General features: G+C 54.0%; 10 protein-coding genes across 10 annotated transcripts; 4 read left to right on the plus strand and 6 right to left on the minus strand.

Annotated features, from left to right (window-relative positions):
- Positions 1–1,226: 1,226 nt before the first annotated feature.
- ColSpa_05209 (nucleolar protein 13) lies at positions 1,227–2,471 on the minus strand (the record flags this gene model as incomplete). Its single annotated transcript, XM_049271421.1, has 1 exon — positions 1,227–2,471. The coding sequence occupies one exon, from the start codon at positions 2,469–2,471 to the stop codon at positions 1,227–1,229; it is 1,245 nt and encodes a 414-aa protein (XP_049127378.1).
- A 2,020-nt stretch (positions 2,472–4,491) lies between these two features.
- ColSpa_05210 (tetracenomycin polyketide synthesis O-methyltransferase TcmP) lies at positions 4,492–5,533 on the plus strand (the record flags this gene model as incomplete). Its single annotated transcript, XM_049271422.1, has 2 exons — positions 4,492–4,549; positions 4,686–5,533. The coding sequence occupies 2 exons, from the start codon at positions 4,492–4,494 to the stop codon at positions 5,531–5,533; spliced, it is 906 nt and encodes a 301-aa protein (XP_049127379.1).
- A 1,804-nt stretch (positions 5,534–7,337) lies between these two features.
- ColSpa_05211 (DNA repair and recombination protein rhm52) lies at positions 7,338–8,965 on the plus strand (the record flags this gene model as incomplete). Its single annotated transcript, XM_049271423.1, has 3 exons — positions 7,338–7,345; positions 7,399–8,051; positions 8,103–8,965. The coding sequence occupies 3 exons, from the start codon at positions 7,338–7,340 to the stop codon at positions 8,963–8,965; spliced, it is 1,524 nt and encodes a 507-aa protein (XP_049127380.1).
- A 1,405-nt stretch (positions 8,966–10,370) lies between these two features.
- ColSpa_05212 (averantin hydroxylase) lies at positions 10,371–11,002 on the minus strand (the record flags this gene model as incomplete). Its single annotated transcript, XM_049271424.1, has 2 exons — positions 10,371–10,788; positions 10,989–11,002. 2 exons carry the CDS (start codon positions 11,000–11,002, stop codon positions 10,371–10,373), a joined length of 432 nt encoding a protein of 143 aa, XP_049127381.1.
- Positions 11,003–12,508: 1,506 nt separating this feature from the next.
- ColSpa_05213 (chaperone protein DnaJ) lies at positions 12,509–13,557 on the plus strand (the record flags this gene model as incomplete). Its single annotated transcript, XM_049271425.1, has 2 exons — positions 12,509–12,738; positions 12,933–13,557. 2 exons carry the CDS (start codon positions 12,509–12,511, stop codon positions 13,555–13,557), a joined length of 855 nt encoding a protein of 284 aa, XP_049127382.1.
- Positions 13,558–13,816: 259 nt separating this feature from the next.
- On the minus strand, positions 13,817–15,127 carry ColSpa_05214 (mitochondrial outer membrane protein porin; the record flags this gene model as incomplete). Its single annotated transcript, XM_049271426.1, has 4 exons — positions 13,817–13,966; positions 14,032–14,532; positions 14,822–14,944; positions 15,083–15,127. 4 exons carry the CDS (start codon positions 15,125–15,127, stop codon positions 13,817–13,819), a joined length of 819 nt encoding a protein of 272 aa, XP_049127383.1.
- A 1,160-nt stretch (positions 15,128–16,287) lies between these two features.
- On the minus strand, positions 16,288–18,540 carry ColSpa_05215 (putative aspartate-semialdehyde dehydrogenase; the record flags this gene model as incomplete). Its single annotated transcript, XM_049271427.1, has 8 exons — positions 16,288–16,396; positions 16,455–16,738; positions 16,792–17,787; positions 17,862–17,996; positions 18,063–18,181; positions 18,252–18,277; positions 18,332–18,382; positions 18,515–18,540. 8 exons carry the CDS (start codon positions 18,538–18,540, stop codon positions 16,288–16,290), a joined length of 1,746 nt encoding a protein of 581 aa, XP_049127384.1.
- Positions 18,541–19,822: 1,282 nt separating this feature from the next.
- On the minus strand, positions 19,823–20,482 carry ColSpa_05216 (superkiller protein 3; the record flags this gene model as incomplete). The annotated part of the gene is given in 4 exon segments (XM_049271428.1): positions 19,823–20,076; positions 20,133–20,213; positions 20,232–20,395; positions 20,448–20,482. The coding sequence occupies 4 exon segments, from the start codon at positions 20,480–20,482 to the stop codon at positions 19,823–19,825; spliced, it is 534 nt and encodes a 177-aa protein (XP_049127385.1).
- Positions 20,483–21,495: 1,013 nt separating this feature from the next.
- On the plus strand, positions 21,496–22,676 carry ColSpa_05217 (peroxisomal biogenesis factor 19; the record flags this gene model as incomplete). The annotated part of the gene is made up of 4 exons (XM_049271429.1): positions 21,496–21,637; positions 21,696–21,904; positions 21,961–22,530; positions 22,581–22,676. The coding sequence occupies 4 exons, from the start codon at positions 21,496–21,498 to the stop codon at positions 22,674–22,676; spliced, it is 1,017 nt and encodes a 338-aa protein (XP_049127386.1).
- A 230-nt stretch (positions 22,677–22,906) lies between these two features.
- ColSpa_05218 (uncharacterized protein) lies at positions 22,907–23,661 on the minus strand (the record flags this gene model as incomplete). The annotated part of the gene is made up of 2 exons (XM_049271430.1): positions 22,907–23,284; positions 23,341–23,661. 2 exons carry the CDS (start codon positions 23,659–23,661, stop codon positions 22,907–22,909), a joined length of 699 nt encoding a protein of 232 aa, XP_049127387.1.
- Positions 23,662–24,057: the final 396 nt, after the last annotated feature.

The raw sequence follows: 24,057 nt of genomic DNA on the forward strand, positions 1-24,057 counted from the left end.
TCTAGGCTACGCTGCTATCAAACCCTTTGGGATTGGCTGAGGGCACCTCGCGGGAAGTTGTTAACTTGCGGATCCACTGACTCCATATCTCCAATCCCGCCATCTTGGTTTGGATCACCTTACACGTGTACAAGACTATTTTGAGCAATTGGCTTAGAATATGCCCTATTTTAGTCTTGCATGCGCAATTAAACAGGTAATCGATGCAAGCCTTCACTATTCAATCAAAGCATCAAAACACTTAACCAATACGCCAACTGAGTAACGTCCTCTTCCATCTTTTCTGTGTTCTCAACCTGCAAAATCACACCAAGATCCCTAGCTCCTTCAACATCCTCTTTTGTTAGTTTCCGGTCTTCAATCTCACCTATCACTTGATTCATTTTGGTCACCCAGTGTGTTTGGGAGAACTCCGCTAGAGAGCAGTCCATCTCGTCAACTTTCCTTTCAACCTCATGGATCAAAGCCTGCAGACGCTCAAGTTCAACCTAGTCCTTTGCCGAATCTCCTGTATAATGTGTAGATTGTACTCGTAAAGTTGAGCTCATATTCACATTGTCAGGCCAGTTCAAGAAGGCTCATATCAGGCCTACGGTCTTCTACCAAATCTTATCTGTGTCAGGGATTTGTCCCTTTTAGATGGGGTTTCTGCCAGAACTAGCAGGGCTGAGACATAGCAGTCTTTCCAGGCAGGGAAAAGGCATCTCTGCATTCAGTATGCGAACCAAATCAAGAATATCGGAACAAGCTACTTCTTGGTATACAACTGACCAGGTTCTCGCCGGCCAGGTGAGAATCTGCTGGGCCGCATGGGTGTAAGGTTTTAATGCCATGTTTCTGGGTTTCTCTTGCGCCCCTTTCTTCTAAGGGGCTGATTTGCTCGGGCTTGAAATCTCCAGAGGACGGATCTTAGTTAGTTAAGAGGTTCGGTCCCCGTGTAGCGTTCAGTTTCGAAACCCTAGACATTACAAGAGATTGGGCTCTGTTTGGGTAAATCTTCCAATATTGACGGTAGGTCCAACCCCAGTTCGGCCTGAGCCAAAAGAAAAAAAAGAAGAAGAAAAAGGACAGCACGGTCTACCAGAAGTAAGCCATGCGTTGCTCCAGAGAAGGCTCTTAAAAGACCTCCCCTCAGCAGAACAGTTCACTCTCATTGTTGCCGTACATCACGTTCTTTGATCAAATTCCAGGTTTGTTGCTCAAAATCGACACACGCGTGTAATTCGCTAGTCAAACGTAATCTTGGTACCAGTATGCTTCGCCGCCGCACCGGTCAACCTCGCAACCATGATATCGTCCTGCGCCTTAAGCTCGCCCGCCGCAGGCTTCGGCTTCTCCGTCCTCGGGGGCCGAGGGGCCCTCGGCTTCCTCTCTTCTGCCGGCGCACCTTCGGTACCCTCGGCACCCTCGCCATTCTGCTGTTGTTGCCTCTTGGGCGCGTCCTTGCCAAACCGCTTCTTGTACCGCGTCTGGTCGTCCTCGGCGAGCTCGATCTTGAGCATGCGGCCGAGAAGCTTGTTGACCCACCATTTCCTCATCTTGAACCGCGGCTCCTCGGCCGTCTTCTTCTCCTTGGCCTCATCTCTCTCCTCTTCCATCTCGTCGTCGTCGTCCTTGTCCTTGGAGGACTCTACAAAGTCGTCCTCGGTCTCAATCTCCTCCTTGATCTTCACGAAGCCCTTAACGGCCCAGCCGGCAGACTCGGGCTCGCGGAACTTGACCCAGCCGTAGCCCTTGCACTTTCCCGTGTCCTCGAAGGTCGCAACCTTGACCCAATCAATCTGCCCGCACTTTTCGAAATGCTGCCACACGTCGTCGTCGGTCGTCTTGAAGCTCAGGTTGCCGATGAAGATTTTGCTGCTCTTGGGCACCTCCTCCTTGGCCGCAGCCGCCGCCGCAGCGGCGGTCTCCTCCTCCTTCTTTGGCCGGCCCTCAAACGACTTGGAGTCCTTGATAAGAAGCTTGCGGTGGCCCAGCTCAGCCTCGGTCAGGGCGATGGCGGCGACCTTGGGCGCAACGTCGTTAAAGTCAACGTACGCAAAGCCCTTGTTCGAGGGCTTGTCGCGGCCTGCCTGCTTGGTGGACGGAAGATGCAGCCTCGTGATGGACTCCTCGGTGATCATCTCGCCCGAGTTGGCAATAAGCCACTTGCGCAGCTCGTCGGCGGTGACGAAGAAGGGCAGGTTGCCGATCCACACGCCGTGCTCGGAGCGGGCCTTGGCGGCCTGTTCCTTCTCCTCCTTCTCCTTCTTTTTGGCCTCCTTCTCGTCGTCGCTGTCGACCTTGGGAGGCAGCTTCTTTCCCTTCTTCAGGAGACGTTTGGCGCGCTTTGAGGGGGGCTCGGGGGCCTCAAGGTCGACCTCGATCTCCTCGACAGCGACCGACTTGCGCTTCTTGGACTCGGGGGATTGTGACGTCGCATCCTCGGTCTTTGGCGCCTTGGACGGCTTCTCCGCTTCGGTAGTGGCCATTGTAAGGAGCGGAATGGGGGTTCTGGGATGTTCCAGAATCGGTCAATCTAGGATCGGAATGTCTGGTGGAAGCGACTGTGAGAATCTCGTTCGCATTGGGGCCCTTTGCCGCTTGCACCCTTCGCCCCGAATTTTTTTTTCCTTGCTTTAGGATTGGAATCAACAATCGATAAGCCGATAAGATAACGGTGGGTCATGGTAGCCCCATTTTGGAAAATTACGGAGACTACGCTCACCGAGGTTTACCTTGTTGGGCCCGGGCCAAGCAGAAAGTACCATTCTATGTAGCGGTACTTTGGCAGCATCTTGGGGCGGCAAAAGCTGACTCTGCGGAGTGTCTGAGGTGGTTGGCATTTCGGCCAAAATGGCGCCCTGCATTTGTTCGCTGCGTTGACAGTGATATATATGACTAAGGTGCAACCGAGTTACCAACATGAAAAAGAAAATGCGGTGACTGAAACCCCTCCTCTCACTCTGTCTCTCCCTTTGAACTTGGCGTGCTTACAGTGAGATTGTCTTGTTTTGATCCGGTTAGAGACAAGCATTACGCCGCGTGGGTAGCTCGATGTAACGCAAGTGATGAATAAAAGTGCCAATTAAGCACTTGTTGTCGAGGACAATGAGGGGCGTCCACCTGTAACCAGGGAGCGCCAGGCTCTCTTCTCAGGGGATATTAGCACTTTAACGAGTTAGAGGGGTTGACGATGTTCATGGATGATGATGCGAAGGGGGGCGACCCGGGACCCGCTTTGAGTTGAAGATTAAGCGGCCCACCAACGCCCGTTCGGCTCTGCCAAGCCAGGTCCCGAGCAAAAGCTGCAGCGTCTCAACCTCCACAAACCTGAGAAGTACGCGTAGCTGAAAAGAAGGCGGCAGCAGAAGCACTGCAAGTCAGCTTTGTGGATTCGAAAGGGAGAAGAAAGTGCCTAGCTCCGATAAGCAGAGTCAAGCCCCTTACCACCACCGCCAACATCGCAGCCACAATAGGCCATAACAGCCAGAGGCGCCAACACCGTCGGCTTAGTGGCCCCCCCATCATCCACTCACGTGCGGATTATTCCTAACGAATGGGGACCCACCAGTCGTCCAGGCGAAACCGCCAATGGCCGCCATCCCGGCCTCCCGCCCCTGGTCACAACAACTTTGCGAGGTTCCTCTATGACTAGGTAGTGGATGTACCTCTACCTGGCTAAGCAATGCGGCCTCCCCAAGCTTGCTGTTTCGGCATAGGGCATCCATCGGGCCCTTGACCGCTTCGGTTTAATATTACAGGCGGCTTGCAGCAGCCCGACCCAGCGGCACTGCACCCCCCTCTCTGAGTTCTTCCTGGTCTGGCTCAGTCCAATGACAGCGGTTGCGCTGCAGTGCTGGGTCTCTGGTCTCTCCCGAAAACCTCCCAGGCGGCCCCAGCCCACTTCTCCCGCTCCTCTTCGCAGTACCTAGGCATTCGCCATCCAAACACTAAAGGGTAGGGTACATAGTACTCTGCAATGAGAGTGGATAGGTGGATAGCAATCTGGCCAACGCACGTTGCTTAGCTGGGTCACAGTGGTCCAGTGATCCAGTTGCAGCAACAAACCCGGCGCCTCAGACCCCAGAGCGAGGTGGGAAAAGGTGCAAGGTCCAGCAGGTCCAAGGCCTGAAGAGCGGCGCTCAAGAGGGAAAAGCTCCTCTTTTTTCTTCTCTCCGCTTCACATTCCCGCTCCCTCGCTCCAGCCCACCGGTCGGTCGCCTCCATCGTCCTTTCTTTCCCTTTGCCCAAATCCTGCTTCTCTTTTCCCCTCACATTCACTCTCTCACCTACACACAACACGCACAATCAATCAAAAACCCCTCCCCGAGCTTCCGTTTCCTTCCCGACGATACCATCCGAAGCCTCAAACCATTCAAAGGATCCCATATTCTGGTCGCTCCTAGACCGTTGTCGTCGTCGTCGTTGCGTCGTCGTCATCCAGAGTCAAAAAGCAGGAAACCTCCCGCTCGGCTCCGACCCCCCGATCCTCTCGGAATCAATCCAAACATGAATGTGTTGCTATCGCCACAACCGCCTCTCTTCCAACATCCTCACGAAGCCAACCGTGTTTCTCCCTCTCGTTCTTGTGAGTATTCCCTCGCCGCTCTCATTTGCCTCCCTTACTTCTGCCCAGTGCAGGCCGATTTCTTGCTCGCCCGAAACCCAACGACTCATGCATCCCGACGCTAACCCTTAAACAGTGAGCCCATTTCACAACATGGCCACCAGCCGCAAGCGCAAGGCCGACGAGGACGGCGACGAAATGTCCTTGTCTCCCCGAAGCTCCCCATCCACATCTTCAAGACAACTCCAGCGACCCTCAAAAAAGGTTCGCTCCAACGAGTTGGTCGGCCGACCGCTCACACTCCCCCGACTGTTGGAAACCCTGGACCCGACGGCTCTGCGAACTGTTCTCGAGCGAATCTGCGAGCGACACCCGGACATCGGCCAGGAAGTGGTCAGCAGCGCCCCTCGCCCGACCGTTGCTGCTGCACACGGCGTCTTGCAGGAGTACCAGGAGAAGATGAAAGCCGCCATTCCCTACGGCGAGACCAGTCCCGACTACACCTACTACCGCGTCAAAGCCCCTATGACCGCCCTCATCGACGCTCTCCTCGATTTCACTCCTCAGTACCTTCCACCAAACGAGACCCAGACCACCGTTTCGCTGCAATATCTGGACGGCGCCACCAAGATCATCCACGCTCTCCCCGACTGGGAGCCCCATCAGTACCGACACCACAAGGAGAATGCATACGACGAGATTTCCAAGGCTTGGGCTCTGGTCATCAACGAGGCGGCCAAGCGCGGGGGCGGTCTGAGTCTGCACACGGGAGGTTGGGACCAGACCCTGGCGAAACACCACGAGATCTCGGGCGGACGCATGGGCACGGCGATGAACGCGATGGCTACGAGCGTCAGCTGGATGGCGCATGGCGGCTCCTCGAACGGACAGCAGCCGGGAAACCCATCCTCGGATCCGAATTCGATTCTCAACCAGCTCATGTCTGGCACCTACGGCGCGCCCGTGCGTGTCGGGCCTTGGTAGAGGCAGGACAAGGGAGGAGCCCATCCGCATGTCAATAACATGGGGTCAAACAAAACTTTGGCACCCACCGCTGCATGAGACATCGGCCGAGGTCGATCGCATCACTAACTGGACATATCACGACAACTATAACGACGGCTTTCATTTCCTCTAATTCTTCCTTCATTACTTCATTCAGCATGGGTCGGCAAAGGGCATAGACTTTTGGGTTCCGCGGACAGATTTTATGTCAGGACCGGGACGGGCTGGGCGGCGTTTTTGTCATTTTCTGATCGATGATATCCCTTTCCTGTCGCTTGTCGCGAGTCATCCCGAGGGCGATGAAGGATGGCTTTCTTTACTGCCTCTTTTGATCCCCTCGGTTGACGAGGAAATCGAGTCACACACACTTTCGCATGTTAGGTAGTCTGATTTTTGGAGGGTCCAAGGAAAGCATCTGGAGGACAGCAAGCAATCCATGATCCCGCCCATTTGGGAGAGTTCACGTCTAAACAAAACGCACATAATCATGGCCCCTAGCAGTAGTCTGGGGCTCGCCTGCGACGAAATCAGAGTGCATTTGGGCATTGCATTGAGCAACGGGACCGTGGTGTGGCATGAGAAATGTGAGAGTCGTAGCAGGGCAGAAAATGGTTTCACAGCAGTCGGCTCTCTTATGTTATGGTAGCATGCACTTTTAAAGTATTCAACACGTTGAACCCATGCAAAAAGCGTACGTGTCCTTGCCTGTTGTCGTTGTGAGCCGCCCATTTGTGCGTCCAAGACGGCAGATCTGTTTCGATTGCCCACTGAGTCGGTGACACCCATGCAAGCCGCTGCGAGTGCGGCGTGTTGAGGCCTTTTCAGGCACCTATACCTATATAGACTTGTAGTTTGTTTGCTGTAGCATTGTCCATGAGGAAGACAATATGGTGAGTGAACCCAGTGCATCGCTTGTATTAGTGGCCTGATGTAACCCCTCATTCTGTGCGTGCCTGATCATCGTCAACCCGTAACCGAAGCCGAGCCAGCTGCAGCACCTCATGATCATCGTCCTGTGTATCCCTTACTCTGCCGAACATAAGGCCAAGCCAGCAAGCATTTGACTAACGTGCTTTCCAGTTCGTGCAGTCGGGTCATGTTACGCTATCACTTCAACCCATGTAGTTCGTGGCCAGGTGCCTGTCTAGCTCCGTTTGGGTGCATCCGGCCTGTACGGGCTGTGTGTTGTGCTGATAAAAAGGTGCTACATAGTATGTCGATGGTGTTAAAAGGCTGAAACTCGAGAAAATGCACGTCTCTCGTTTGTGCTGATGAGTTTGGATCCTGCCGATTACGAGAGATGCGCACTCTTCGGCCGCCCGGCCCATGGTGCCTCCAGGGAAAGCTTCATTTGGCGGGGTAGGTTTGTGGAGGTGCTTCTCCAACCGTTCGCCATTCGGACGACAGCGGCTGTGAACTCTGATGTTCCCTCCAGCTTTCCTACAGGTACCCTAGGTGCTGAGAGTACCTGCTGAAACCTCCAGGCTTCAGGTACGGCACAGGCGGTAGGCGGCTCAACCAAGGGTGGTGGGGGCTTACATCATCCCGTTTTGCTCGAATCACATGACTACCCGTCATTGCTGCTTCCTGCCTCGACGCGTGAGAGGCGAACGCCTACGTGAACGCGCCACACCTGCCTGCCCTTCATCTAGGCAGACGACTCGCACAAGCCGACTCACGACGCCTATACCTTCACTTTCGAGGATTTTACCCTGTTTCTGAGGTTGAGTTCGGGCATTTTATAATCCGACGTAGCGAAACAAGAGACATTCTATCCGACAAGATGCCCGCGTATGTCTGTTGCCATTCACACGCGTCTCGCCCACTGACAATGTTCTCTACAGCCCGGGCGATCAACACGGCACCGTAGCGAACCCGTTCGAGGAGCCCCAGAAGCGAATGAGCGAATACACGGCCCAAGAAATTGCTACTTTGCAAAGCCGCCTCGAGAAGCAGCTCGGCCCCGAGTACATATCCGCACGCGCCGGGCCATCGGGCCAGAAGGTCCACTACATCGCCGCTGAGAAGTGCATTGCCCTCGCGAACGAGGTTTTTGGCTTCAATGGATGGTCCTCGTCCATACAGAACATCCAGGTCGACTTCGTCGACGAGCACCCGCAGACGATGAAGATAAGCTTGGGCTTGTCCGTCATCGTCCGCGTGACGCTACGCGACGGCACGTTCCACGAGGACATTGGGTACGGACACATTGAGAACTGCAAGGGCAAGGCGGCTGCATTTGAAAAAGCCAAAAAGGAGGGCACCACGGACGCGCTGAAGAGAGCGCTGAGAAACTTTGGCAACGTGCTCGGTAACTGCATCTACGACAAAGACTACCTCTCCAAGGTGACCAAGATGAAGGTTGCTCCAACAAAGTTTAACGAGACCGAGCTGCACAGGCACTCTGATTTTGCTATCAAGAAGGAGGAGGAAAAGGCGCCGCTGCCACCGCCAGTCAAGTTAGAGACGGCGGAATCGATCGAGGACCTGCTTGAAGGTATGCCGTCTTGATCGGTGTAGTGGACGAACCTATGACTGACATGCCCAGATTTTGACGAAGCAGACTTTGCCGTTGTTGAGAGCGATCATCCGGATGAAGTGGTGCTTCCCCCAGCAGTGAATGGCGCTGCAAACGATAGAGCCGCGAGCGTTGCGCCAGCACCCGTTCCTCAGCACATGCAAGCTCCGTCTCGACAGATGGGCAGGAGCACATCGACAGGAAACCTTCGAGCACCTCAAACGCCAAACCAAGCACAGTCACGGCAGGGCCCTCCAACAGGCTACGGTAATCGGCCCCAAGCACCGAACCAACCTCGGGCGCCCACGAACCCATCCGCACCATCCGCACCATCGGCCCCCTCAGCCAATGGGAACATAACCACGCCAGGGCAGGCCGGCAACGCCGCCGAACCCGTTGGCTTCTTCTCCGCACGTGCTGTACAGCAAATCCCAGAATCTGCTTTGCAGGGGAGCAACACTGACGCACCTCTTCTGCTGCCAGCCGGGCAACAAGCCTTCAATCCAAAGGCAGAGAGCCCATCCATACGAAAGACCCCCGGCATAGACCACTCGGTCTCGAAGCCCCTCGCCAGATCCGGTCAGCACGTCCCGCCCACCGCGTCACAGCAGCCATCGACATCCGGCTTCACACCGGTCAGGCCGGGTAACGCAGGCCCAGGAGGTGCGGGGGCGCAGCACCTGCAACTCAGCCAAAGTCGACGAATCGGAGCTCCAGCGGGTGCCGGTAGTCCCTTGGCCAACCGGGGTTCCTATCGGCCGCCGACCATGAAGCGCCCGCTGCAGCAAGATAGCGCCGGAAGGCCAGCACTGGCTGATGTGTCAAATAATGGGGCTCCAGGCAATGCCCCCACCGGACAGGGAGTTGATTCCAAACGTCAAAAGATGGCTTGATTGCATCTCTAGTATGCGGGGTGCAGCTGAAAGATTGTGCTTTGGCCTGGAGCTTTGGAGTCTGGTTTGATCGGGTATGGACAAATGTGATGGAGTTTTGGCCGGATTGGTACAGGCACGTCTAGTTGTGGTGCCTAGGACAGATTATGGAATATAACGAATAACGTTCTCCTTTCATTGAAAGGGTTCGCGGGGCTTCAAACGTTGTTCTGCATTGAACTCGTCACAAACTGTAAAACCACCTGCAACTATCTGATGGTATGCCTGAAGCCTTCGTGTGAGTCATGGCCTTGGATGGAAGGCTTTAATGGAGTTTATGGCCCTTGTGGAAGAGCGCAGCGACTGGGCACCTGGAAGAAAGTAAATTTGGGTCGTTGAGAATTATCCTAAAAATGATAGGTTTGTTTCACACTCAATTCTAGAGTCGTGCTCGAAGCTCAGTGCAAGTGAATCCACTGGAGGTGGGGTGTGTCTCTATGGCGCTTTTCACCTAACATTCAATGCCTTCCTAGGAATCTCGAATTGTAAGTTGGCTTGGCCGTTTCTCATTTATTGTGACAGGGAATAGCAACAAACATCGCACTACATCTTACTTTATTCTGGTTATATCCGTACTCCAAAGTAATACTTTGGCCTCTCCGGAATTCCAAGGAGCCCAAATCAAGGTATGCCTGGTAACTCTTAAAGCTTCACATAACATGATCATGTTGTGGAGTTGCAACATTCATGGAAGCTTTCAAGTCAGTAGTTTCTCAAAAGGCCTAGTACACCTTTTTCGGGTGTATCGGACTATTTTATCTACAGGAAGTGTTTTTTCTAGCATTCTGCCAATGACTTATTTTTAGTTTACTCTGTACTCAATGTAGGCGTATTCTACTAGTCAAGAGGATAAAAAGTTAGTGGTCAAAGTAAGCAACGCGATGTAGTATTACATCAATACAGCATAGAGCTTCACTGGGTTGACAATGTGCTCCAGTCATATGCTAGCAACACAGCGAGATTTTTTGTGCTTGCATACATGGGCTCCATGGGTTTGGTGTATTCTAACAAGGCCGTATTGGACGGACTGGATATGACTTCAACCATATTCTCAGAAGACTTGTGCAAACAACATTCTATGGCCCATGTACACAACAATACTCCTTAATTTCAAACTATTCTGCTTTATTCTGTTCTATCAAATTATCAAAGTCAAGGGCAGTCATGGAGTAAATGGTGCTCAAGTATCCGACCTTTCTTACCTGACTACCGACCTCGCACGAACCATCAACGACTTCTTGATCCACAGAGCAATGGACTTCTGCTGTGCTCAGTTCCTGTTCTCATCGCAGAGATCAAAGTCCTATTCAAACAGCAGCGTAGCCAGGATGAGTCTCATTTCGTACATTGCCATGTTCTGCCCAAGTCAGTTGCGAGGCCCGAATCCAAACGGCTGATGAGCGTCGAGGGCGTCTCCGGCGTTTGCTGGATCCGTTCTGAGCCACCTTCCGGTGGCGAAAGTGTCCGCGTTCTTAAAGTTGGCTTCGGACTTGTATGTCGACCAGTGATAGATGGACACGCGGGTCTCGGGCGGCACCCATTTGCCCAGAATCTGTTGCCCGCCCGGGAGGACCACTCTAAGGCTACCGATGAGCACTGGTGGATAGATGCGTAATGCTTCTTTCAGGCAGGCGTTCATGTATTTCAACTCAGCGAGTCGCTTGAAGGCAAGATCTTCGAGCTTGTCGAAGTTTCCATGAAACTCTCCGAGCAACGCCGTTATCTTATCTGGGAAGGCGAGCAAGTTGAAGATGCAGCCGCTCAAGAGTGTAGCTAGAAGAGGGCTTCAGTCAGTTTCAGTGCGTTTGATTCTCAGTATGACAAATTCTACCGCCAAGAGGCAAACGAGACCTGGCAGAAGCCGAACCTCGGCGTAGGAAAGAGTGTCAACTAGCTGATACCGCCTATAAGAGGAACGTGCCAGCAGAAGATCGGCATGAAAACTGTTAGCTACATCGTATCAGTCCTTCAGATGGTGACGGACTGGACCTGCGCCATCGTCCCTTGATTCATCGTAGCAGGATTGCAGACGTCTCGCCGTAAGAAGACATCCGTTATCTGTATTCTTGGTTTCGGGATCTTCGCCAGCATCGCAACCTGCATCCAAATGCCTTATCTGAAGGACTACGACACTGCGAAGTACCCTACTGAGATCGCCTGTAAGTAATCTGGCATTGGCCGTTGAATTTCTCCAGATAATTGTACTAACGCTTCCTCTGTAGACCACCTTGGAGTCATCAGCATCACCTCAAACGTCGAGTGCAGTTTAGGAATCAACGGGTCATCCTTACCTCCCCTCTGCAAGCTATTCAACTTTTACTACGGCTTTTCACATGACAAACAATACAAATTCACGGACGAGGTCAGTCAGCCTCATTATCCCAAAATGTTTTCTGGAAGGTGTACTGACAACCTTTAGTAGAGCACTCACGCACTTGAAAGCGCTGGCCAAGGCATCAAACTTGGCTCGTTCAACAGTCAATGTCCGTACCTTGCGTCTGTTAAGTATACCCCTACTGGCGGCAAAAAAGATGACGCAGAAGACGACTCCTCCAGTCGAAAGGGGATAATACGACATACCGAGACCCACGTCAGCTCATCCTCCTTTCGGGAGTAGCCTTTGCACAAGGTATTCGAAGCCAGACAACGGATGTAAGACATGTGATGACCAGTACGACAAGAAGCAGAAGAAGCTAGAATGGCAAATGTAGATATAGAACAAATAACATCCGAAGCATCAACCAGACGCTCATATACTTTATGGTAATTGTAAATCATTGATGTTTCCGGATATGCTCAATTCTCAACAGAAGAATCCAAAGGGCCATTTTATGAGGGTTGTCGTGCACGCGGATGGTTACTTTCTCTACATGCTATCGAACGTTATACTTTGGCGGATCCAATAAGTTTTCCCATGAGACAAGAGTCTCCAGACGAAGGAAAATGAACACAGCTGTCTCAAAACGTGATGAATGTTTCCAGTGGGTTAGTGACTGGTAGTTGCTACATGAGATGACCGACAAAGGCATCGATGGTTAGCCTGGTTGCCATCATGGGGCGTGGATATGCCGGAATGGAACCTCGCTCGCCGTTTCCCCCCAACCATCACTTCTGTCTTTATACATTGCAAACCACAAGCAAGAGACATAGCCTGGTATAACGAGCCTTGGTCCAAGTCCTTGGTGGTCATGGTTTCAAAACTAACTAGATGCCGCTGCATGTGGTCGAGAACTGCTCCCCTGCTTCATTACATAATCTTCTTTCCAAAGAACCAGGGGTCCAGCAAGCTCCGATCCACCGACCTACCAACCGAACCATCGATTTCGTCACTACTCCGTCTGGGGCGCACGCGAGCGACACCTTCCGACCACTTGTTTCCATCGCTCCAAATCTGAATATTTCCCCCCTCCTGACCTCACCAGTTCGCCGTCTGCCCCTACCCAATTATTCAAATGTTCCCAATCCCCTTCAATTGACTTTTCTAGTAAGAATAGAGCATGAGGCATGCTCCTCCGCCGGCTCCAACCCGCAGCGGCCCGTCCCCTCCGCTCCGGCGCATTCCCAGCTTCGGCCCTCTGCCCAGCGCAGCAGCAGCAGCAGCGCCTCCGAGCTCGCAGTCCCACGGCAGCCGCGCCGTTCACGACCTCGCGCGCACTGCGAGATGACATCGCTTCCGTGAACCACTATGAGACCCTGAAGGTTTCTCACGATGCCTCACCCTCTGACATCAAGAAGTGCGTTCTGTTTTCTCTCCTTCTCTCCCCCTCTTCACTCCAATCACTTTACCATTACTGGCGAGGGAATAATTAACAACGTCGTCCACACTCTGCCCTTGATGCTACCTCACCGAGAGCTCTCCAACCCCTGCCCTCCTGAAAGCTACCGCGTATCGCGAACTCTTCCAAGGAAGCTTACACCCACTCACAAGATCCTTCTACGCCCTCTCCAAAACCCACCACCCAGATCACAACCGCAACGACCCCAACGCCTCCCGGAAGTTCCATGCAATAGCAGAGGCCTACTCCGTCCTGGGCACCCCCGCAAAACGCGCCGCCTACGACCGCTCCCTCCCGTCCTCCGCCTCCTCGCACGGCCACCGCCGCGGCTCCTACCATAGCACCGGCCCCGCGGGAGGCCGCCCCGCCTCAGGCCTCTCGCGGCGTAGGACGACCTTCCGCGGCCCGCCGCCGAGCTTTTACAGGTCCGGCGGATGGGGCAACCAGTCGGCGAAGCGCAAGGAGGCGCACGAGGGCAGCACTGGCGACGGGACGGGGGCGCCGAGGGCGCAGCCTGGCATGGGGCCTGGACAGGATCCGTACGGGCACACAAGGTCTGGCCACGTGCCCCATTTTGATTCGGAGACGCATACAAAGACGCAGTCGAAACAGGATTCGCGACGGGCGCACCGTATTGCGGGTACGGAAGTGCCTATCGGGCCGCAGGAGACATCGGTGGGAGCCTTCATGGTTGTCAGCGGCATACTTTTCTTTTCCTTTTTCATACCATATGTTGCCGTCGGCGGATTGCGCCGCAAGAAGAATGCCAATTCATAAACAAGAGGCATAGACACGAGGGTCAAGGAATAGACATCTATCAGGATAGATATGAATCTCACGATGGAATCAACATGCCGCAAATTGGCACTTCGCACAAGAGCATAGTAGTCCCGGTCGATCAAACTCAATTACTCCCCGAACTAATCTACACTAGACAGGAGCCTCCAAATGAAATGTGAAGAGCATTGGGTCCGCTACCCGGCCGGAGAAAGCTGAATGGATTGTCCTCGTCAAGAATACAGGTGATGAAAAGAGCTTAGCCCTCGAAGGTGAAGCTAGCGCCAAGCTTGTGGGTAGCCTGGTCGAGCTTCTGGGTATCAAAGGAGGCACCAAGACCCAGGGTAACACCCTCGCGGAGGAGTACGTTGTAGCCAAGGGCGGCAACACCGTTGTTGTTAACCTTGAACTGTACGCGCGCATGTTGATCAGTAAACGTTCGTCAGCATGATTTGCAAAGGGAATATCACGCACCTTGGCGAAGGAGACGGGGTCGATGCGGTACTTGCTGGCGACCTCGAGGCCGACGTTGTTGCCGGCCTTGGAGTTCCAGGTAGCCTTGGCACCAGCCTCAACCTGGCTGTTCACCTTGTGGTAGTAAGAAGCAGCGAAGACGCTGAGGTTGTCGCTGGCGGTGATGGCAGCGCTGTAGGTGGGGGCCTGGTAGCCGACGGCGGCGGCGTAGCCAGTGACGGAAGCCTTCTGGACGTCGTAGCCAGCAGAGGCACCAGCGAGGAAACCCTCGTGGCCAACAACGGCGTCGATGTTGGCAGTGGGGCCCTTGAGGAGGTCGAAGAAAGCGCGGCTGTGGAAGTTGCTCTGCTTGAAGGTAAGGTTGAACTTGGCACCCTTCTTGGAGGCGGCCTTCTCGCCGGCGGAGGGCAGGAAGGAGAAGACACCCTCAGCCTTCAGGCCCTTGGCGAGGCTGTCGGCGAGCTCGACCTTGGTGTCAAGGGCGGCAGCGGTGTTCCATGTCTGGGTAAGGGTCAGGCCTGTGCGACGGTAGAATGTTAGCAAATATGCACGTCCAGGCGTCCAACCTGCGGCGAAATGGACCGGAATGCCGTAAAACAATCCGTTTATTTGGCCGAGGCTGAGATGCAAGCGCTCTAAACGATGGGCGGTGGTTGCTGTACCGGTAGCCTTGTCGGAGTATTTGCCCTCGATCTGGATTGAGAAGTACAGGTCAGCTGAGGCTCATGTTTGTTTACGCGACACCGGCTACGCCCGATGCGCCTTTGGCGTGGGGAATGGCTAGACTTACAGCTCCAGCGGTGGTCTTCTCGTGGGAGGTCTTGCCGGTGACCTTGAAGGCAACGTTGTTGGGGGTGTTGCTCTTGAGCTCGAAGGTGGTGGCAGAGAGGTGATAGAAGTCCTTGTTGAGAAGCTGTCAAGAGTCAATTGTCAGCTGAGTGGTTTCTCGTCGCGGATGACCTCGGTCAGGGAAAGAGCCAAGAGCTCTTTATTTTCCCCCCATCCGCGAATACCCGAAGAAAATAAAGAGGAAGGGAGGAAAAGCGCATACGTCGTTGGCCGACTTGGCGATGTCTCCGAAGTTAGGAACAGACATGTTTGCTGGTTTTGACAAAGGACGTTTTGGGAGAATTGAGTTGAGAATGGGAAACGGTTGACGAGATGCAACAAGTGAAAAGGCGGGTTGCAGGTGTCCTTTCAGGAGATGTTCTGCTGGGGCGGAAGCTGTTCGAGAAAATGTTTTGGTTGCATCAATTGGTTGACGGGGATTCCCGGCGCAATTCGGTCCGGAGGAGCTTTGTGGTGACGGGGCCACACTAGGACTCTTTCGGATGCACGTGGGGGATCTGTTATTGGTTTGTTGGGACTGCTGCCGGCTGCTGGTGAACAGGGGATCCGTAAGAAGGTGATGCACTGAACAAGTGGGCACTGGATGCTGCTGGGCTAAAGGTGCTGGCTGGAGCTGGCCGTTCAATGCGTTCAGTCTTGCTGCTTGGCTTTGTGCAATTCAAGTGCTTATGCTGACGAGTGCTATTGGGAAAGGGTAAGGTTGCATTGCCGTCTCTTAACGACACAATAGCGAGATGGGAGATGCTTCAAGGTTGATGGGATGGCTCTGCGGCACGATGTCTTCTTTTTCCTCATTCCCTGCGCACTTTCCTTTTGACCTCTCCTTCGACCGTCTTACCTCGCCATCTCACTTCTTTCAGACAATACAGAATTACTGAGTCACTGTGCTTGCGCATTCAGCCAATTACCCACTTTAACCTGTCTCTCCCGGGCAATCACACTCAATCATTGTTGCACACGAAGCGGGCTGCGGGATGGGGAGGTGAAGTTGGGGAAGAGTCTAGGCCAGGATAATTACTTTCTTGACTATCCCTAGAAAGTAACCCCTGACAAGTCAGAGAAGGTGGGGCTTTCGCGCAATTCCATGACCTGCAATCGCAACAACAGCATCGACAATTTTACTTGGTAAGGCAGCAAAAGTATAGCAATTGCAACATCCATCCACATCCCATTTTCGAGACTCTAAACTTGTTGAGGTCTACTTAAGCCAACAATCCAGGACGCCTCTCTGCCTTTTACCCACCCGCATTGACGCAAAGTGCTAGGATACAGGTATCTTCCTCCAAATTACCACTTTATGCGGCATCGTCGTACTTCTTCTCGTGAATGGCAATGGCTCTGTCATGCAACGGGTCAGCAACTGATTTGGATTTTCGTTTTCAATGGAGACAAGGGGCATCTTGTGACTCACCTGCCACTGGGGTCCGTCTGCTTGGACCATGTGGGGGTCCAGCGCATGACGGTCGAGGCGCAATGCGGCGGGAAGTGCTCGTCGAACATAAGACGGTACCAGTACCTGTCAAATCCTGTCAGCGCATCACTCACATCAAACGGGAAAATTGGACGATGCATACGCCTCCTTGGTGTCCGGAATGTCGTTGCCCCACTCCGGCTTGGGGTTCTTCATCATCTCGTCGGTAACCTGGATCTCGGCGTTGTCCTTGAGCGCATCGATCCACCCGTATCCGACACCGTCCGAGAACTGCTCCTTCTGTCTCCACAAGATGTTATCCGGGAGGTACGGCTCCGAACCGGGCTCGTCGGAGGTGTCGAAGGCCTTGCGGAGAATGTACTTCTCCATCTTCTCCTTGGTGATCATCTTCTCTTGGGGATCGATGTTCATGGTCGCCTCGAGGAACTGGGGCGATTATTAGCGAGGTCACTTCTTCATCATGGCTCCAAAACACTCACCTCCTTGTCCAGGAACGGCACGCGAGCCTCAAGGCCCCAGGCAGATGTTGACTTGTTGGCACGCAGGCAGTCGGCAAGGTGGAGGTTCTTAACACGGCGAACAGTCTCCTCGTGGAAGGCCTTTTTGTCAGGGGCGGCATGGAAGTAAAGGTAACCACCGAAAATCTCGTCACTTCCCTCACCACTGAGCACCATCTTGATGCCCATGGCCTTGATCTTGCGAGACAGGAGGTACATCGGCGTCGAGGCACGGATGGTTGTGACATCGTAGGTCTCGAGGTGGTAGATGACGTCGGACAGGGCGTTGAGACCATCCTCGATCGTGAAGGTCATGACGTGGTGCTTTGTGCCGAGGAACTTGGCGACCTCAAGGGCAGCCTTGTTGTCGGGTGATCCAGGGAGACCAATGGAGAAGGAGTTGAGTTGGGGCAGATATGTGACCGTCGACAGCTTGTTATCGTCGTCGATACCGACCATGCCATCACCAGTGTCGGGGTTCTCCGTCATGGGGAGTGCGCCGCCATTGGCCTCGAGGGCCGCCTTCTTCAACCGCAGAGTCTCTCTTTGGGCAATGGACGCAACCAAGCTGGAGTCAAGACCACCGGAAAGGAGGACACCGTATGGCACCTCAGCCATGAGTCTCTTCCTGACAGACTTCTCCAACTTCTCGCGGATCAACTTCAAGTCGAGGGGTGTCTCGGGGACTCTGGCAGGGTCCCACCAAGTGGGCTCAAAGTATCTTGTGGTCTTGCCCGTAGAAGAGTCGTAGACATGGCCAGGAGGGAAGGCCTCGATCTTGTCACAGACGCTGTGCAGGCACTTCAGCTCAGAAGCGAAGTAAACCGCATCGGGTTCTTTTGATGACCAGCCGTAGTAGAGAGTGGTGATGCCGATAGGGTCGCGGGCGGCGATGGTGCGGTCGTTCTTCTTGTCGTACAAGACAAATGAGAACATGCCGTCGAGGTGCTTCGGGGCGTCGAGGCCATACTCCATATACTACAGTAACCGCTGTTAGACCTCCGTATGTCCCATTGTGGGAAATGAATAGCATGTGCGCGCTGTTGACTCACCAGAGGAATAACTACCTCGCAGTCGGAGCCAGTCTTGAAGTGGTAGGTGTGCTTCAGGGTCTTGCGAATCAGACGGTGGTTGTATATTTCACCGTTGACGGCAAGAATGATGCTCTCGTCATCGTTGGTAAGGGGCTGGGCGCCGGACTCTTCGACAATGGTCAGCCGTTGGCGTTATGGGATAGGCGGAGATCGACTTACCGACGCCGACGATGCTGAGACGCTCATGGCACAGGACTGCGATTGACGGTCAATTGTCGGACAACACACAGCAACAACCAGACTCGACCTACTTGTTTTGTTGGAGATGAAGCTGCCGCCTGTACGAAGGTTGGTTAGTTGGCTGCTCTGCGTTGTCAAGGTCGCGTGTCGCAGTGACTCAGAACTCACTCCAGTCAGGGCCACGGTGACGGATACTACATGTCATGAGTCAATTGATGCGCTCGAAAGTCGGAATCTTCACAACTTACGCCTTTGCCAGCTTCAAGGCCGTGGGCTTGAATTTCTGGACGTCGGGGTGACTGGGCGCACATAGAGTCAGCCGCGTCGTCCATGTGAACGCATGGCGGGGTCACTTTTTTTTTTAGAGGGGAGCTTGACTGCCCCTCCATCCCGCTGCCGAAATAGGGAACCGTCGTAGAAGTTGAGCTTACCGATGACAGGCGAAGATGCCACACATGATTGCGGTCTCGAACTGCGATTGTATATGTGGTAGGTGTATGGGATGTACTGCAGCTCTAAAGGTAGAAAGGCGAAAGATGTGTCTCGAGAGAATAAATACGGAGCAGGAGGATGGAGCAGCGGGTGAAAGGGTGGGAGTGAAAGCGGTTATGACTCTTCTTGCGCTTCACCCAATTTTTTTTATCGTTATTTTCTGTTCACAACGGCCCCTAAGTGCTCCTGACACAATGACATGGCCTCTACCACCCAGCATTCCGACAAGCCCTGACACCCGGGACTTTGCCCACCTAGGGTGCCGGAGACCGTGGCCGGTGCGTCGATAAGGCCAGGACTGCCAAGTACTTGGTGCGAATTATCTCAGACGGTTGCGAGAGAGAGCCAAAATTGCAAGTCCGCCGCCGCCACGGAACCACAGAAAACTGCACGATACGCTAATCTACTGTGTTGCGCTAGTGTAACACAGCTGTCTCCCTGGGCCGATCTCGGCTCTTGCGGCTATTGGGTGGTGTGGCCAGTCAGAGTTCACCAGCCGGTCAATTACCTAACCTTGCAGACTGATAAGAACTCAAACACGCCCAGCCACCAACGGGAGCGTCGAGTCGGTGGGGTGCTGTTATTTCCTTGACAATCCACTGGATGGTGCCACGGAGACGACAGCTGCTGTGAACATGACCCTGAAGCGACAACGGTCGTGGCCGCGGCCAAATCTTTCTTACTCCGGGTCAACATCAATGTGGTAACCAGGGGAGGACGGAAGGGTGGCGGGAAACTGTGCCTCTGCCGTCTGCGCCAATTGAGTACTGAGTCTTGACTCCCGGCCAACTTACTTGTCACCGGCGTCAGGGTTCCAGGTCCTATGCCAAGCAAGCTATGGTGGAGGTACCCTACCCAGAATCAAGTGTCCGGCGGCTTTAGTTCCGATGAGATATCCACCTCGACAGCCTACGATTAATAAGTTGCGCTTCCCACCACGACGGGCGGAGCGCAATCCACCACCAGAAGAGTCATCACCCAGTGGTCGACTGTTGTTCGACACCGTCCCATCGTGGACGGCGAACATCTTGCGCAATACTTCATTCGTAGCATTTTGGCATCTAGACTTGTTTCCGTATCTGTCTGTTCGGCCTCGTCCGTCTCGATCCCCTTGTGGCCAGCAGTCTCATCGACCAGTCCGAAAGCAGAGAAGCAGACCGTATGGTATTCCTGTAACTCCGAAGCCATGCCTGCGGGCACGACGTTGTGATATCGTAAATCTATCCACCCCGTGGCTGCCACGCCGTCTAGGGTGCCGGATTTTCCCTCACAACGCGCTTGATGCGCTTCTCATATTCCGCCTTATCTTTCTTGAAAAGACTGTACGCCTCAGCCTGGGCCGGCGACTCCGGGTTGGGATCGTCGAGCAGGTTCTGAATACCGAGCAGAATCTGCTTCACCGTGATCGCGGGCTTCCACGCCTCTTCCTCGTTCAGGATCGACAGGCATACGGTACCGGAGGGGTAGACGTTGGGGTGGAACAGGGGAGGAACAAATTTGCCTGTGCAACGTTTTGTCAGCCGGAGATTTTCATCCTAGAGGCAAACTGTAACTCACACTTGGGTGGCTTCGTCGGATACTCTGTTGGTCGGGGAAAGAGGTCAGCAAAGGTTTGTTCGGTGAAATTATGCGATCCTGCTGCGCAAGGTCACTCACCCTCAGGAAATGTGATTGTCAGTTTAAACAAGCCTCCCTCCCAGATGGTCTTCTCCTTTCCCGGGATTCCACACTCCCAAACCTTCAGATCGAGCGTTCCCGTCGCAGCATTACGCTGGGGCTTGGCGAAGAAGCCAAAGGGGTGGTCTTTGCGCCATTGTTTCCTAGAACCAGTTAGAGACATCCACGGGGAGGAAACGTAAACGGTCAGCATACCGCTCTTCCTGGAGTCTGTTCTGACACAGTGACATCGTCGCGGTGGTTGTGATGACGGAGGCAAGGAGCGGCGGTCCGTTGGCGTCCGAAGTTGTATGCGGCGTCTCGCTCGCGTGTCGCTGGGGCAGATTGGGGCTGATGTGCAAAAGTCGGGATGACTGGTCGCGTGGGGTGCGAGAGCCTGAAGTGTCGGACCACAGAGGCTTGGTAGGTAGGTCTGCCTGTCGATGAGGAATAAACGGTAGGATCAGGCTGCGTAAGTGACGGGAGTCATTCGGCGAACTTTAGGTAAGTCCGCGGCTAGAGAAGGCGCCTACAAGAAACGAGGTTGTTCGCCTTGCACTTGCCTCACTGGATGCGCCAGCTGAGTTGGAAGGCAGTAGAAGATTTTCGGGGTAGGGGTACGTACCTTTCGGGCTGTCGGTCGTGTGTACGCTGTTTGTACGGTCCTAATCAACAGATGCGGGTGTCTCTCTGGGTGGTGGTAAAGGTAAGATACCGCGGTACTTTCTGCACAAGGCTCAGGGCACCACCGAGGAGGAGGAAGGGCGGCAGGGGCGGGAAACGGGACGTCACTACTGTCCAATGGACAAATGCCAATAGGACCCCGCCCTAGGCCACGTTCGGTGTTGATGCGCCGGGCGCGGGGTGTGCTGGGTGCTGGGAAACCTGACGTGGGGCTTGATGGACCTGCCCAGATGCAAGACAAGGAGCTTCAGGCCCGATTCCTCGGCTTTCATCTGACAGTCCATCTTTCGCCACGTACAAAGGCCATAACCCCAGCCCCGTGCGACTGGATATACTGTACCCTCAGCCCTTGCGCGAGCGATCGTATATTGTCTGCAGCGCCACAAAGTTCTGGTTGTTGCTGTTGTTGTCGCTGCATTGCGATTGCGCGCTGCACGACTGATTCCTTTGTCCCGACAGCATCTAGCGTGCTTTATTCTGGTTGCTTGGTCTACATGTACTGAGACGCAGTCCGCCTGAAAGCTTAAAAAGACACAACACGCACATTTTTGGATACGGCTTCCAGAGGTCATCCGCAACAATGGAGAAGGATAGTAGCGCAGCCGGCGCTGGGAAGACGGGAGAGGCAAAGCCGACGGCCCCAATAGTCGAGGAGAAGCGGCTAGCGGATGCGGCCGACGATGTGCCTGATCCAGACGAGGATGATTTGGACGACTTGGATGGTTCGTTTTGAAAGCTAGGGTCTATGAAAACAGCATCAGGGTGCGCTGACTCTACCAGACATGCTCGACGACTTCGCCGCGGTGAACGTGGACACCAAGAAACCCGAGCAGCCAGCTGCGCCTTTTGCGACTGGCCCCGGAAAGCCCGCGACGGCTACCGAGGATGGGGCCGATGACAAGACGCTGGAGGACATGCTTTCTTCCGACGACTTTGCAAAGCAGCTTCAGGCTGGCATGGCTGACTTGATTGGCGAGTTTGAGAAAAACGTAGACAGCCTCCACGTCATCTTTACTCGTTTTCATCAACTAACCCGACTTTACAGCCAGAAATGCAGGCGCAATTTGACAACGTCTTCAAGCAAATCAGCGCCGCTGCAGGGGAAGCTGAATCTTCTCAGGGGCCAGCCACAACATCAGCCCCCTCTCGGCCAGTTTCTTCCTCCGGCAAAGCCCCGGCCTCAGACCCGATCGCCGACGGTTCCTTCCAAGAGACAATCAAGAAGACGATGGAGCGCATGCAAGCGTCAGGGCAGCAGGCGACGGCAGCGGCGGCAGAATCTTCAACCGAAGACTTCCTTGCTGAGATGATGAAGCAGCTCGGAGAGGGCAACATGGAAGGCGGCGGCGGCAACGAGGAGGAATTCTCGAAGATGCTCATGGGCATGATGGAACAGCTTACCAACAAGGAGATCTTGTACGAGCCCATGAAGGAGCTCAACGATAAGTTCCCCGAGTGGTTCGAAAAGAACCGCGAGAAGACGCCCGCGGAAGACCTCAAGCGGTATGAGGACCAACAGGCTTTGGTCAAAGAGATCGTGGCCAAGTTTGAGGAGAAGACATACGCAGACTCCAACGCAGCGGACAGAGAATACATCGTCGACAGGATGCAAAAGGTAAGCGATAGAGCTGTCTTTTGGTCATTTGCAACACTGACATGCGACAGATGCAAGCCGCCGGGTCACCTCCGTCAGATTTGGTTGGCGACATGCCATCGGCACAGGAAGCGTTCAACCCAGATGAGAGTTGTAATCCGCAATAATTGGACATCCGCGACGGACGTCTCTTATTTATAAATATTCCCGCAAAGACCATGATTTCCCATGGTTATGCACATGTCAAGCCGCTGTCCATACCGTATCCCGTTCGCCGTTCAAGGCCCAACGCCATAAACAACCCATAAACCCAAAGCCATACCCGACCAAAAACCGCAATGCAAATGTAACGACCATATTTGACCCACCCCAGTTAGGTCCGGCTTTTTTCTTTTCTTCAAGACATGTCCATCTGTTGCGAAGACGCGTCCAGTTCACTGCCTTCCTGTGACACCAGATTCATGAACAATGCGTCATAATCCTCATCGTCTGAGAGGCTAAAGGCATCAGACTGCGTTGTTTGCGACGAGCGTGCTGAATGTGGTGGTTCAGAGGACTGGTCGTAAGACAATAGCAACGCGTCAAGCTCGTTCTGTTCTTCTTGTGCAATAGCATCGACCATCATGTCGTCAACATCATCGGGTATCTGCTGTGCGCGTTCTTGGCCGATCGCCGCAGCGTCGTCAATGTCTGCTTCGGAGAACACGGCATCTCCCTCCAATTGCTTGGCGTAGTATCGTCGTCGCATGTCGCGGTCCCAGTCTGACTTGAGAAGCTTTAGAAGAAGTCAGTATCATGCATCTCAGGTCATACTTTATGCTTGCCACGTACAGTGCCCTCCATGTCTCGCCGTTGGTACGAACGGTCGTCCGCACGCTGCCGCACGTTCTGGAGAAACAGCTTCCGCCTGCTCTCTTGCGCCTCTTCGCGTTTGCGGACGACTGGATTCGGTCTCGCAGGCCGTGAAGCGTACTTAAACTTCGGCTGAGGGATAGGCGAAGACTGCGTATGCCGGACGGTGTTGTCGTCAATGGGTGACAAGGGCGATGCCGCGCGCACGGGCGACGACGAGAGAGGCGACGGGACCGCAGGCCTGAAATCCCACGAAGTCCGCTCGCTGAAGAAGGGTACAGGCCCGGCAACGGAGAACATGTTTGTGGCTCTCTTGATTTCTGGTACTTTGTCTTCTTGCATCAAGCTGGTGGTAATAGCAACATGGGCCGAGTTGTAGATGCTGATTTAGATGCGAGCTTTTCCAAGATGGTGATCGTGGTGTAAGGGACAAGCTTCACTGTTGCCTCCTAGCTTAATTGGAGAACCGCGGTGGGTGTCATGGAACGCGACCGAGACGCGATTACGGGCGTCGGACGCCACAGGTGTGGCTTATGCTAACACTCGACACGTGAATCCACTTTAAAGGGTCCTTCCGATCCAGCGAGAGTGTTTATGCAGCGTAAACTGATTTGCCGTCTAGGCTGGATCTTCATCCCGGCGGTTCCCGAACGGAGTCCGAGGCAAGGGCATCAGCGAATGAAAACGGCGGTGCCA

The sequence above is a fragment of the Colletotrichum spaethianum genome, assembly GCF_022836535.1.
Source record: "Colletotrichum spaethianum MAFF 239500 DNA, contig11, whole genome shotgun sequence".
In the NCBI taxonomy this organism is placed as follows: Eukaryota; Fungi; Ascomycota; class Sordariomycetes; order Glomerellales; family Glomerellaceae; genus Colletotrichum; species Colletotrichum spaethianum.